Source organism: Polypterus senegalus, chromosome 12 (assembly GCF_016835505.1).
Source record: "Polypterus senegalus isolate Bchr_013 chromosome 12, ASM1683550v1, whole genome shotgun sequence".
Taxonomy (NCBI): Eukaryota; Metazoa; Chordata; class Cladistia; order Polypteriformes; family Polypteridae; genus Polypterus; species Polypterus senegalus.
In genome coordinates, this window is record NC_053165.1 from 14,057,970 (window position 1) to 14,072,910 (window position 14,941).

Here is a 14,941-nt window from a genome sequence, read left to right on the forward strand (position 1 = left end):
GTTTAAATTTTGGATGGGTTGCTGTCTTGGTGGTGTTTATTCACTATATTTTCAAGGTTGTTTTTTTATCCATCCAAAAGATATACATGTATAAAATAAAGAGGCATTGACAGTGAGTCCGTAAGCAATGCATTAGAACAGGAGCTCTCAAGTTCAATCCTAGAGTACCACCGTGGCTGCAGGTTTTCTTTCATTCCAAACCAATTCCCAAATCAGGAAGTTGGACGTTCATCTAATTGATGAAATAATTTAATAAGCTAGTCTTTTTCATATCTTATTTTTCTTATTTGTATGATATTTGTATGTAAAAGATTGATTACAGGGCGGCACAGTGGCACAGTGGTAGCGCTGCTGCCTCGCAGTAAGGAGACCTGGGTTTGATTCCCGGGTCCTCCCCGTGTGGAGTTTGCATGTTCTCCTCATGTCTGCTTGGTTTTCTCCCACAGTCCAGAGACATGCAGGTTAGGTGGATTGGCGATTCTAAATTGGCCCTAGTGTGTGTCCTGCGGTGGGTTGGCACCCTGCCTGGGATTAGTTCCTGCCTTGTGCCCTGTGTTGGCACCCCCCCGTGACCCTGTGTTCAGATTCAGCGGGTTGGAAAATGGATGGATGGAAGATTGATGACATCTTGGCTGAAGAAGGGGCCTGAGTTGCCTCGAAAGCTTGCATATTGTAATCTTTATAGTTAGCCAATAAAAGGAGTCATTTTGCTTGGCTTTTCTCTAAAAGAAATTCAGAAATGTGTATTTTTTTGCCATAACTTTAATTACTTAACTTTATTTTACCGTATATTTTCTAAATTTTTGGAGTTCTGGAGTTTTTTTTTGTTTTTTCTGTCCCCCCTGGCCATTGGACCTTACTCTTATTCTATGTTAATTAATGTTGACTTAATTTATTTTCTTACTGTCTCTTATTTTTCTATTCTTCATTATGTAAAGCACTTTGAGCTACATTTTTTTGTATGAAAATGTGCTATAGAAATAAATGTTGTAAATTCAGATCAGTTCACTCCCTTAATTGTATCCAAAATAATGAGAATTAGTGACAGGTAATGGAGATACTGACACTGAATGCTAAGGGGGAGGAACTGTTATTGTGTGCTGATTAGTAAGGAAAAGCTTAAACAACCAAATTATTAAAAAACAAAATTTTAAACTAACTGTGACACGCACAGATCCTTACTAAATTCCAGTAAATAATTAGCAAATTAATTTTCTTATTTCTTTACTGATAAAAAGAGAGAAACTAGGAAATAGCAGCTTGCTTAATGAAGGCAGGAGTCCAAGGTAAAAGCAGACGTTGGTTGAGATTGAGACCTGCAGTTAGAGTGGACCACAGGACTGAACTTGAGAATTGCTGATTTAAGCCTTTTCTTAGTAATTAATACTCAAATAAATCAGTCAGTCATTCTCCAACCCGCTATATCCTCACACAGGGTCACGGGGGTCTGCTGGAGCCAATCCAAGCCAACACAGGGCACAAGGCAGGAAACAAACCCTGGGCAGGATGCCAGCCCACTGCAGCGCACACACCCACACACACCAAGCACACACCATACACAATTTAGAATCGCCAATCAGCCTATCCTGCATGTCTTTGGACTGTGGGAGGAAACCCACGCAGACACGGGGAGAACATGGAAACTCCACGCAGGGGGGACCCGGGAAGCGAACCCTGGGCTCCTTATTGCGATGCAGCAGTGCTACCACCGCGCCACCGCATAAATATGTCATTAAATGCCAGTAAGTGGATCAAACCAAGGAGGCAAACTTCAGAGAAAACAGTGAAGTAAAAAGAAAACGGGAAAAGTCGACCATTTAAAGCTTCGACAAAAATGACAAATTTCTGAATGCATAAATATATAACAGCACTAAATGCAAAATTAGAGAAGAAAAATCGTTAGAAAAGAAATTGTGAAGCTGATTGAAGTAAAAAGCTGTAGCCATAGTAATACCCCATGTCTGAAGTTGAGAGCCTTTGCTAGAGAATTTGTGCTCACATTACACTGACACAGGCCTTTGTGCTGTTTGCCCACACGCTGGGTCATCATGTATCCCTACAGGACATGGGCTATGAAACAAACTTTGGTGAAGTAAACAGAAATAGGACTGGATAGACTAGATGGCCTTGCCGCGGAGTGGTATCTCTTGCAGAGTGTGCCCAATGCTGCTGGGTTAGGCCATAATCTTAAACTGTATGTATTATTATACAAACTGGAGGGTCGTTTGACTTTAGTCGTGTACATCCTGCCCCATAAGTCTTGATGCTGGTAGAGTCATTAGTGCTACTGCGTCACCGGTGCAAGAGACTGGCCCCTGTCACGTCCTGTGCAGATTTTGAATGCTCTCCCTGTGTCTCTCCTCTCGTTTTTTCCCCACATCGACCACTATAGGCTGACTATGTGTGAATGGTTGCTCAAAAGTGAGTGGATTGGAGTTTTAATATCACACATTTCCTTTGACTGGGGTTGTAGCAGGACGTCTTGGTGACATGTTTTTTTCATTGAACTTTTTTTTGGTGTTTGATACAGTATATTTTATTTTTTCCTAAAGGAATTAAAATAACAAAATACATAAAATGAATGTACATTGTGTAACTCAAAATTGAATTGGATTTTGCTAATTAGTATTCTAAAAATGGATACAGGAGAAAGTAGGATGAAATTACACTGTTTATTGACTAACTAAATAGATTACAAATGCAAGCTTTCGAGGCAGCTAAGGCAACTCATCAGGCAAGGTGTAACAAAGAAACAGAAAAATATTGGGACAGCAAAGTGATTTTTTTCTTTCATCTTAACAACCTCTTTGTTCAAATGTTAGCAAAATGAATAAACCTTAGATGAATTAACCCTGAAAGAAGAGAACAATGAACTAATAAAATGTAGAGATAAGACAACCATCACTGTAGAAAGTCCTGAAAAATCCATCCATCCATCCATTTTCCAACCCGCTGAATCCGAACACAGGGTCACGGGGGTCTGCTGGAGCCAATCCCAGCCAACACAGGGCACAAGGCAGGAACCAATCCCGGGCAGGGTGCCAACCCACCGCAGGACACACACAAACACACCCACACACCAAGCACACACTAGGGACAATTTAGAATTGCCAATCAACCTAACCTGCATGTCTTTGGACTGTGGGAGGAAACCCACGCAGACCCGGGGAGAACATGCAAACTCCACTCAGGGAGGACCCGGGAAGCACACCTGGGTCTCCTAACTGCGAGGCAGCAGCGCTACCACTGTGCCACCGTGGTCCTGAAAAATAGTCTAGCTTATATTGGGACAGGAAAAGGGTGGAGTGCCCTCTCAGGGTTGGGAGCGAGATCCTGTCCCAAGTGGAGGAGTTCAAGTAGCTCGGGGTCTTGTTCATGAATGAGGGAAGAATGGAGCGTGAGATCGACAGACGGATCGGTGCGGCATTCGCAGTGATGCGGGCTCTGCATCGGTCTGTCATGGTGAAAAAGGAGCTGAGCCGTAAGGCAAAGCTCTCAATTTACCAGTCGATCTACGCTCCTACCCTCACCTGTGGTCATGAGCTATGGGTAGCGACCGAAAGAACGAGATCACGAATACAAGCGGCTGACATGAGTTTCCTTCGCAGGGTGTCTGAGCTTTCCCTTAAAGATAGGGTGAGGTGCTCAGAGTAGAGCCGTGCGGCTCCTCCACATCGAGAGGAGTCACATGAGGTGGCTCGGGCATCTGATCAGGACGCCTCACTGGTGAGGTGTTCCAGGCATGTCCAACCGGGAGGAGGCCCCGGGGAAGACCCAGGACACACTGGAGGGACTATGTCTCCCGGCTGGCCTGGGATCGCCTCGGGATTCCCCCAGAAGGGCTAGAAGAAGTGGCCGGGGGGGAGGGAAGTCTGGGCATCTCTGCTCAAGCTGCTGCCCCCGCGACCCGACCCCGGATAAGCAGAAGAGGATGGATGGATGGATGGATGGATGGATATTGGGACAGCAAAGTGATTTTTTCTTTCATCTTAAGACCCGCTTTGTTCAAATGTTAGCAAAATGAATAAACCTTAGATGACTTAACCCTGTAGAGAAAAGCAAAGCAAAATGACCCCTTTTATTGGCTAACTAAAAAGATTACAATATGCAAGCTTTCGAGGCAACTCAGGCCCCTTCATCAGGCAAGATGTAATGACTTAACCCTGAAAGAAGAGAACAATGAACTAATAAAATGCAGAGATAAGATAACCATCACTAGAGATGTAAGTCCAGTAAGGTTTATTTTCAAGTGCATTGTCTGTAAGATAGGCCTCTGATGTAGTCAGCTGGTAGTCCACATATCTGCTCCTAAAACTCTTGTCTCTATTCAGACCATTTAGTAGAGTATTGAATTTAAGCATAAGTTTGTATTCCCATTCTCTCTGCTCCTGTTGAGTCTTGAAATTACCCATAAGCGCAGTGACCCTCAGGTCCTTTATGCTGTGGCCATTACTGTTAAAGTGTCCTGCCACCGGAAGATCAACATGTTCTGATTGATATGAAATGTATATGAGTTCACTCTGTGGCGCAGTGTCTGCCCAGTTTCCCCAGCATACAATCTACTACTATTCTAAAAATGTAACTCAGTATTTTCTTACTTGCATAATTTAATTTTAACATCAAACACAAAGACATTTTTGGGCAGTTTTGTTTCGTAAATTATTATTTTATTTCAGTTAGTCTTTCCAGCTACTTTAATAGTTTCGTTTAGTTTTAGTTTTTCATTTTGGTTTTGTTAATTATTTTATTTCAGTTTACGAAAATGTTATCTTAATAATAGTTTCAGTTTTGATTTTAGTTTTAGTTAACTATAATAACCTTGCAGCACAGCCTAACCTGGGTTCACGTATGCTTGTTGTCTGTGTGGAGTTGGCCTTTTCTGCAAGCGTCTAAATGAGTTTTCTTCTCACGTCCTGAAGTTGGACAGAATACCATGATTGGTGACTCTAATATGTGTGAGTGCATTCTATTGTTATGATTGAAGTTTCTTTTTAATTTTTCTTGGGTTTCTCTAGAAATGGAATACCAATCTTGGTGTCATTTTGTTTTTTTTTTTTTAATGGTTCGGTGGCAACTGGGCGAAAAGACAACCCGGCGAATAGACAAGTCAGCAAAAGACAATTCGGCGAAGAAAAAACTTGGCGAAATACAATTTGACGACATCCTTTACCAGTTAGGTAATAGTTAGGTTCAAAGAGATTTTTTAATTATATTTAAATGACAACGTGATTTAAAATGTTGAAAAAAAATGTATATAATTGTACGAACAATCTTTATTCTGCAGATGGAACAAACTCTATCTTACATGATCTTCTGCAACCAAAATTGCCAATGCTTTATATAAATTGTATTGATTGTAATCGTATGACAACGATATTTAGAATACGAATGCGAGTACGGCTTAAGGAATATCTTTACTCTCAACGTATTGGGACTCTCATAAAGCAGGTGATTCTGTGGATTTTCCGGCGTCCTACGTTGTCATTTAAATATCATTAAAAAATCTCTTTGAACCTACCTATTACCTAACTGGTAAACGATGTCGCCGAGTTGTCCTTTCGCCAAGTTGTCTATCGCCCACTTGTGTTTTCGCCGAGTTGTCTGTCCCCGAGTTGTCTTTTCGCCGAGTTGTCTGTTGCCCAGTTGCCCCTGAATGTTTTAAAACATAAGGAATGCAATTCCGGAAATTTTAGAGCTTCAGTTAAGAAGTTCAGTATTGGTTACCGTCTTTTCCAACACCATTTTGTTTTTGGGATGGCGCTGCCATTTGGTGGGTTTGCATTGTGAGTTTCCATGGGGATTTCTTGTGAAGCACAGTGACTGCATGGTTTTGATGTCATTGATGTGCCAATGTAAATGTCATCCTAAAATAGTCACAAGTATCAGAGATTGGTCCAAACTTGGCGTACTACTAACTTTGGACTTTGATTACTGGGACTTTGACTACAATTTTTTTTTTACAATTTGGCTTTGATGTTCCTCTCTTTTTGATTTTCGGTACTGACCATTGCTTAGCTCTTCCTGACCCTCACTTTTTAATTAGTCAGTACATCCATGATGGACTGCTGTCCTGCCCTATCCAGGATTAGTTACTGCGAAGTGTCTATCTATCTATCTATCTATCTATCTATCTATCTATCTATCTATCTATCTATCTATCTATCTATCTTTCTAACAGGAACATCACTGAGTTCACCTTGCAGACACATTATAGTGATATAATAGTCATGAAAACTGCAAAATGATCTTAATGCATTTTTATTTTATGTTAGATCACCCATGATGGTGCAGCATTTAGTGCTCTGTCATCCAGGCGCCTGGGCATAATTTCCAATCTGGTCATTGTCTGTGTCTTGCCAATTTCAAGATGGTCACAAGGTAGTGTACACTCTGATTGGACAAAAAAGAACACCATCAATACCCTTTAGCAAACCAGTGTAAAATGAGACATGCTGTAGAGTAACAGTGTCATTGAAGAGACATTAAGCTTTATTCATGGTGTCCACTAACTTTGCCATCATCCTCTTTTTTTTGCCACTGTGAGCAGTAAATCTAAGGTTTACGTCATAAGCTATCTGTGATTACCTGTGATCTCAAAACTGCAATTAAGTCTCTGTAATCCAGCGATTTTTATATTTTACACATATACAGTCTCTTTTGAGTTCTCACTGTGGTAGAGTGCTTCTCTTTCTTATCTTCAGGAGTTTGAATCACACACACACTCTCTTGTGTGCATTTTGCACATTCTCCCCATGGCTGCTTGTTTTTCTTCCCTCAGGGTGATCCAGTTTTGTAACAATATGTGTTAAGTAAATTGGCCAGTCTGAACTAGCCATGTAAAAGTGAATGAGTGAATGAATGTGTGTAGTTTTCTCTGATGTCTTGTCCAGAGTTGTTTCCTGCCTTGCTCCAAATACTTCTAGCATTGCCCCCTGTAACCTTATAATAGGATTAAATGGGTTTGAAAATTGACGGATGTGTATAATAAAGATGACGCAGCAACCTTGAAATTCCTTGCTGTCTGAAGTTTCAAGGTGTGCATGGAACTAAAATGCTAACCAATGTTTCAGGTTTCACACTTTGTCGCTATTTTTAAAAACTGTGAATAGTCATCCAGGTCACTGTTCTGCATTTCCCTGTGTGCCTTATTAATTAAGACTGAAAAGTTACTCTCATGAACTTCAGGCTTAATTAGAAGACATTTGAAGCATGAGTGTTTTGCAGTGAAATTCAACGTTAAAAGTATCGTAAGAACACAAGCTTTTTCATCAGCAAGACATTTGATTTCCCAACTTCTGACAATGAGAAGAAGAAATTGACAAACATGTTTGAAAAAGGGTTGATTAAGCCCAGCTAGATGCTACAAACAGTTGTAAATCAATGTTAGAAGTTCCCTAGGAAATTAGTACCAAGAGGTATCTTGGGTAATTTAAAATTTCAAATTAATGTATTAATCTAAGGAAACTCAGAATCGCTAAGCTGTTAGACTAAATTGTGCTTTCTGGACAATCATTGTTTTAAGCTGTTTTGGGGTTCAGTATGCAACTGCCATGCCTTGACCTCAGACATATTCATGATCATGCCTGTGGCCACACCTCGTTCTTGTAGTTGTCTGGCAAATGCAATTACCTTGGTAGTTTTCTCATTTGCCATGTATATTTACTATTATGAGGTACAGTGGGGACTGATGACCGTATATACTCGTGTTTAAGTTCTCCCACGGATAAGTCGAGGCTTGATTTTACCGTATAATTTCCAGTATTTTATAATGCCGGTCGTATAAGTCGAATGCGGAAAACTCACGCTATTGATCCAAGAGATTATGATATGCTAACGCCTACCTGAGAGAGTAACCACGGAGCACACAGCCTTTTTAATTCTATGTATTGTGGCTACGTGACCACACGGTAATACCCAAACTATTCCAAAGCAACGTTTGCATTGTTTAGTGTTTTTCGTATCTCACACCCTCATACACTTTTATCGTAAGAGCATCCCTTATCTACAATGGAGCGTTCGATCAGAAGAAAATATGAAACTGGTTTTAAATTAAACATCATTGAAGTAGCGAAAGAAATTGGTAAATGGTAAATGGCCTGTATTTGATATAGCGCCTACTAGAGTTCAAGAACCCCCCTAGGCGCTTTACAACACAACAGTCATTCACCCATTCACACACACATTCATACGCTGGTGATGATAAGCTACTATGCAGCCACAGCTGCCCTGGGGCACATTGACAGAAGTGAGGCTGCCGAACACTGGCGCCACCAATCCTTCCGACCACCACCAGCAGGCAAGGTAGGTTAAGTGTCTTGCCCAAGGACACAACAGCTGCATTCTCATGCCGGGAGCCAGGATCGAACCTGCGACCCTCCGATTGCTGGACAACCCGCTCTACCGACTGAGCTACTGCTGCCCCATAACTGCACTGCTGCAACAAAATTCGAGTGTCTGAGAAACTGATGCGAGATCGGAGGAGGCAAGAAGAAAAAAATTTAACTGTTGTATTTTTGAACGGGCGTATAAGTCGGAGTCTGATTTTATGATGGATTTTCGGGTTTCAAGACCCTACTTATACGTGAGTATATACAGTATATTGTTTCTTGATTGTAACCCAGTACCACAAATGAATGGAAGAAATGAGGCAGTCGTTCAGATTGGAAGAGCAGCAGAACCTGGGACATAAGGAGACAAAGACTCAGGTGAGCATACATAATGACCAGACAAAACCTGAAGTACAAAGAGCAAGCACATGTTTAAAAATAAAAAAGCACAATACAAGAAACAGTGAATACAAACTCTTTCACAAATGTGTAGAACACAATGATCCACATGGCTAAGTGTCTGCCTTGCATGAATGCCCATTTGAATCAGATGAGCATAAAAAAAAAGCAAAGCTGAGGAATAAAGGATGCAAATGAAATGTGGAGAAACTAATGGTGCCAAAAACCAGTCACAATGGCAGTAAATGAAGAAATCTGGAGGAATTTATTGTGTTTATGGCCTCACTTTCGATATTTAACTTTTTGATTGCCTTATACATTCACAGTTTTCTTGTTTTTAACATTTTTTGTCTGTTTTTCACTCACATGTGTACCCTTTGACTTTTTTTTTTTTTTTACTATTTGGCTTTTCACCAATTTTTATTTTTATCACATCTTTTATGCTTCCCAGGCAACAAACTGCTGTACTGGAAATTATAAGAGCAAACGAAAAATGACCAGGACATGAAAGGAACAAATAGGTGCTAACACATACACTCACCTAAAGGATTATTAGGAACACCTGTTCAATTTCTCATTAATGCAATTATCTAATCAACCAATCACATGGCAGTTGCTTCAATGCATTTAGGGGTGTGGTCCTGGTCAAGACAATCTCCTGAACTCCAAACTGAATGTCAGAATGGCAAAGAAAGGTGATTTAAGCAATTCTGAGAGTGGCATGGTTGTTGGTGCCAGACAGGTCGGTCTGAGTATTTCACAATCTGCTCAGTTACTGGGATTTTCATGCACAACCATTTCTAGGGTTTACAATGAATGGTGTGAAAAGGGAAAAACATCCAGTATGCGGCAGTCCTGTGGGCGAAAATGCCTTGTTGATGCTAGAGGTCAGAGGAGAATGAATGGGCCGACTGATTCAAGCTGATAGAAGAGCAACTTTGACTGAAATAACCACTCGTTACAACCGAGGTATGCAGCAAAGCATTTGTGAAGCCACAACACGCACAACCTTGAGGCAGATGGGCTACAACAGCAGAAGACCCCACCGGGTACCACTCATCTCCACTACAAATAGGAAAAAGAGGCTACAATTTACACGAGCTCACCAAAATTGGACAGCTGAAGACTGGAAAAACGTTGCCTGGTCTGATGAGTCTCGGTTTCTGTTGAGACATTCAAATGGTAGAGTCAGAATTTGGCGTAAACAGAATGAGAACATGGATCCATCATGCCTTGTTACCACTGTGCAGGCTAGTGGTGGTGGTGTAATGGTGTGGGGGATGTTTTCTTGGCACACTTTAGGTCCCTTAGTGCCAATTGGGCATCGTTTAAATGCCACGGGCTACCTGAGCATTGTTTCTGACCATGTCCATCCCTTCATGACCACCATGTACCCATCCTCTGATGGCTACTTCCAGCAGGATAATGCACCATGTCACAAAGCTCGAATAATTTCAAATTGGTTTCTTGAACATGACAATGAGTTCACTGTACTAAAATGGCCCCCACAGTCACCAGATCTCAACCCAATAGAGCATCTTTGGGATGTGGTGGAACGGAGCTTCGTGCCCTGGATGTGCATCCCACAAATCTCCATCAACTGCAAGATGCTATCCTATCAATATGGGCCAACATTTCTAAAGAATGCTTTCAGCACCTTGTTGAATCAATGCCACGTAGAATGAAGGCAGTTCTGAAGGTGAAAGGGGGTCAAACACCATATTAGTATGGTGGTCCTAATAATCCTTTAGGTGAGTGTATAAAGTCTAATTCACCAGAAAGAGTCAGAAAACCAAAAAAGTCATCAAAGGCAATACAATAAAACAAACATTGTAGTTGAAAATAAACGTTGCAGTCTTTACACTAACTTGTCTTCATTGCTACTAACAAACTCTAAACTTTGTGGTGCACTTTAAGAAAACAATCTGATCTCCAAAGCTGTGACTGCCATCTTATGTGGGTAGGTGCCATGAGATGATATAATACATCATTGGACTTTCTCGTCACATGACTGGCAACAAACATATCAACTGTAAAGTACAGTGGCTATACAATAAGCATCACAAATAGGAAGCAATGGCACCAAGACAAGAAACAAAATGGGGTTGCCAGAATAATGGTAAAACAATATTAATTTGAAAAAAACAAATTGAAAAGGTCAGGAAAAGATACACACAGAGTAAGATTTACTAAAGTCTCTTTCTATCCCATTCATACCTACACAAATTCAGCCATTTTGTTCCTTCTGTGTTCGATTGATGCCTCCATTGTATGTATGCCTTCCCATGTCAATCCGAGTGCAGAAAATCAATCATTTTTACACAGCGGCAACATTTCTTTATGATATTACTTGGGAGCTTCGCCCCCTGCTCGCTTCGCTTGCCAACCCTCCGCCTGCGCTACACGCCGGCCACTTCGCATCTCTGCCGCTCGCGTATGTGGATTTCACTTTCACCAAACAACAAATCTTTTAATTCTAGCGGATACACCTCTTCATTGGGAAGAAACACTACTTTTCCTTTATGGCAACACGAATTAGACGATCTACAAGTCTCCAACTTAAAGTTTAAATCTGAACAATATATTTGATCTCTTTTCACTGTTCTGTTATTTCACTGAGTAATAATTTCTGTATGTTTGTGCTAATGACAACGCAACGTATAACTGCTTGTGAGTGAATATCGTTTCTTTCTCTCTAATCAATAAAAGGACTTTCACGAATGTTTGTCCATGCTCTTTCTTCTTTGCTTTGTCGTTGGCCTGTCATATAGAACGTGTAAAATTATTGTCCTGATAAAATTTATAAGAGCTGAGAGCACAGGAAGTGTGTCTGGCAAAAGCATTCACACGACTGAGGTTAGATGACTGTGGTCTTGTTTGAAAATAGTTGTAAATAGGGCGTGACTTGAAAGAATCTCATGTAAAAAGTCTCCGTCTCACGGGACTTCATACCGCAACAACGTTTTTAGGAATCTTTTAATTCTCGCTGGCAACATGAATTAGATGATCTACAAGTCTCCGGCTTAAAGTTTAAATCTGAACAATATATTTGATCTCTTTTCGCTGTTCCGTTATTTCACCGAGTAATAATTTCCATTTATTTGCGCTAATGCGATCTTTCCTATCCTTTTTTTTGAGACTTTGGCATTTTCATACTTACATTATCTCTAACCTGCTCTGCATGAGAACCGCGGCAACATTTTTGAATTCTTTACGACATTCTACTTTGTCATTTACTCTTTGTCTTTTATTTCCGGCACTGGGCGTGATTAAATCTCTTGGTACAAAGTCTCCTCTTGCGGAACGTGAAAGTATCTCTCTGAAAATGTCGCGCCTTGTCCCAGGCTAAAAAGTCTTGTCTCATCCCAGGATTTTTTTTATTATAATAGAGAGATTTTTAATTACATTGTGTGTACATTGCAGCCCCGGGGCCTCAGTGTTCTATCTACCTAATACACAGCATTGTGTAATGACTGGCATATCTATCTACTTATCATATGATGCTTTCCTTATCTATCTATCTATCTATCTATCTATCTATCTATCTATCTATCTATCTATCTATCTATCTATCTATCTATCTATCTATCTATCTATCTATCTATCTATCTATCTATCTATCTATCTAATCCTGCCTACTATACTAATAGTAATATCTGTCTATCTATCTAACAGGTGTATCACTGACTTTACCTTGCAGACACATTATAGTAATATAATAGTCATGAAAACTCCAAAATGATCTTAATGTAATTTTTATTTTATGATAGATCACTCATGATGGTGCGGCGGTTACTGTTTTATCATCCAAGGGCCTGAGCATGATTTCCAATCTGGTCATTGTCTGTATGGAGTTTGCCTGTTGTCTTGCATGTTCTTGGGGGGTGTCTTGCTGATAACTCCTATTTTCCTCTCACGTGCCAAACAGCTGTGTGCTAGGATGCTAGACAACTCTAATCTGGCAGTTTGTGAGTGAATGTGATTGTGTGCGAGAGTGTGTGTATCATGCTTCACATTAGGCTGTCCTCCTTTGTGATTCTACAATGGAAAATTCAAGCTGGGTGGATGGGTTGACATATTGGAGCTTGTAGAGTTTTAATCTGAGCTCCTTCTACTTGGGAACTGATCTCCTTTCAGTGACCGAATGTGAAAGCAATCCAAATAGCTGTTTCATCAGTGATGGTTTTAACAGACCTGGAGTAAGCAAATCTTTGTTTAAAACATATACTGGCATCTTAGTAAAAGGGGTCTGGAGTATATATGATTTTTGATCAACCTGAAATCACTGACCATGTGTGTTTTAAATGTTAACATACTTTTTCTTTCATATACAGATTTTATTTTCCACCTGTCTAAAGGAATATGGGACTACTTCATTTCTGCCAGTTAGGCAGTATTTATGTATATAAATTTTATACAGCACATTCACCAAAATGGATCCCAAATAACATTCTATCAGTGGAACCAAGTGCAGTTCCCATGAGTACAAATTCAGTTTTTAAAGTTAAATGGGACTTGCATGAGCCCAGCCTTTGTTGCTCATGATTCACATGGTTTCCATTTAATTTATACCAATCCAAAATAGGTTTCTGTGATAGAAACATGCCATTGTCCATAACACGGGATTATAAAATAAAGTACAGTATCTGTTTTATAATTACAGATGGATGACGTAATTGATGACATAATCAGTCTGGAGTCAAGCTATAATGAAGAAATCCTTGGACTTATGGACCCTGCACTACAGATAGCCAATACGGTAATTTCTTTTATTTTGTTGTTGATATAAATATATTAGCATTACATTACTGCTGCCTCACAGCTCCAGAGACCCAGGATTGATTCCTGGCTTGATCACTCTGTGTGTGTCAGTGTAGGGTTTCTCTAGGTAGTCTGGTTTCATATCACATCTCAAAGATGTAGGTGTTAATTAGTGATTGGGCCAGATAAGGATTGCAGTAATTTTGTCTAAATGTGCCACTTTTAAGTACATAGAGTACATGTCTGTCACTTAGGCTTCATGTAGTTTATGACTCTTTTAACATTTTTCTTATACAGTAATGGGAAAACTTCTAAAATTAGGCCATCGACCTGCTTCTGACTACAGGTGGTAGAAAAAAATGCGGTATAGGGTAAAACTATAAAAGGGAGAGAAAGTATATACATTTAATGGACAGTTTTAAACAATGTATACATATCCATTTAATGTTATCTTTAATATACTCTGCTTTATATGTGTGGTAGTATTGGCCAGCTATAAATAAGCTATTTATTTAGAAAAGTGTGCCAGAAATCAGTAAAGTTTAGATTTTAAACTTTATCTTCTGCCGTATATATTTATATATATATATATATATATATATATATATATATATATATATATATATATATATATATTTATGTAAACATATATATATATATATATATATATATATATATATATATATATATATATATATATATATATATATATATATATATATATATATATATATATATATATGTCAATTTGTGTATGTATGTATGTTCCAGCATCACTTCTGAATGGCTGGAGCGATTTTCATGAAACTTGGTACACATGTTTCTCAATGGTCGACTAAAAATACTGTAGGGTGAAATCAATCCTAACACATCCCCTTCTGGGTAGGGTGGGGGGGGTGATCTTACGGTCTTGTGTGCATGCGATCACCCAGATGACCCTTGGAACGACCACCAGAGGGCGAACTGGAGGTGACTGTCAGCATTCTTTATGTTTCAGCGCCACCACCATGCGCCCCTGTTGCTTTTCAAATTAAAAAGAGTTGGCTGGTTACAAGTGCCAACTGGATGATAACATACATACAAGACCGCAAGACAAGCATATTAGTGAGTCTTCATTATGGTTGTTAATTTATTTTTAAAGTAGTGGCTTTTTTAAATTATATTAAAAAAAAAACACTTTATTTTCCTCCCGGGCAATGCTGGGTAATGGGTATAATTAAAAGGGTTTTAACCCTTTAGTGACTCCTTGGCACTCTGTTCAGGATTTGTTCCCAACATTCCCACCAGCTTCCTATGAGCTAAAATTGGCTACGCAGGTTATGATTGGATGTTTACTAACAGTTACAATGAAATATCTGTATTTCTATACTGTTTAAGATATACATGTTTATATATCGGCGGCACAGTGGCGCAGTGGTAGCACTGCTGCCTTGCAGTTAGGAGACCCGGGTTCG

General features: G+C 39.7%; 1 protein-coding gene across 8 annotated transcripts in view; it reads left to right on the forward strand.

Moving 5' to 3' along the window:
- The window catches only part of LOC120540282 (microphthalmia-associated transcription factor-like), a 219,738-nt gene that overhangs the window by 184,156 nt on the left and 20,641 nt on the right, over nt 1-14,941 (forward strand). For all 8 annotated transcript variants that reach the window (XM_039770902.1, XM_039770900.1, XM_039770901.1 and 5 more), the window contains exon 4: nt 13,390-13,485. In XM_039770902.1, the coding sequence (XP_039626836.1) occupies nt 13,390-13,485 (96 nt within the window). The remainder of the gene's footprint in view (nt 1-13,389; nt 13,486-14,941) is intronic.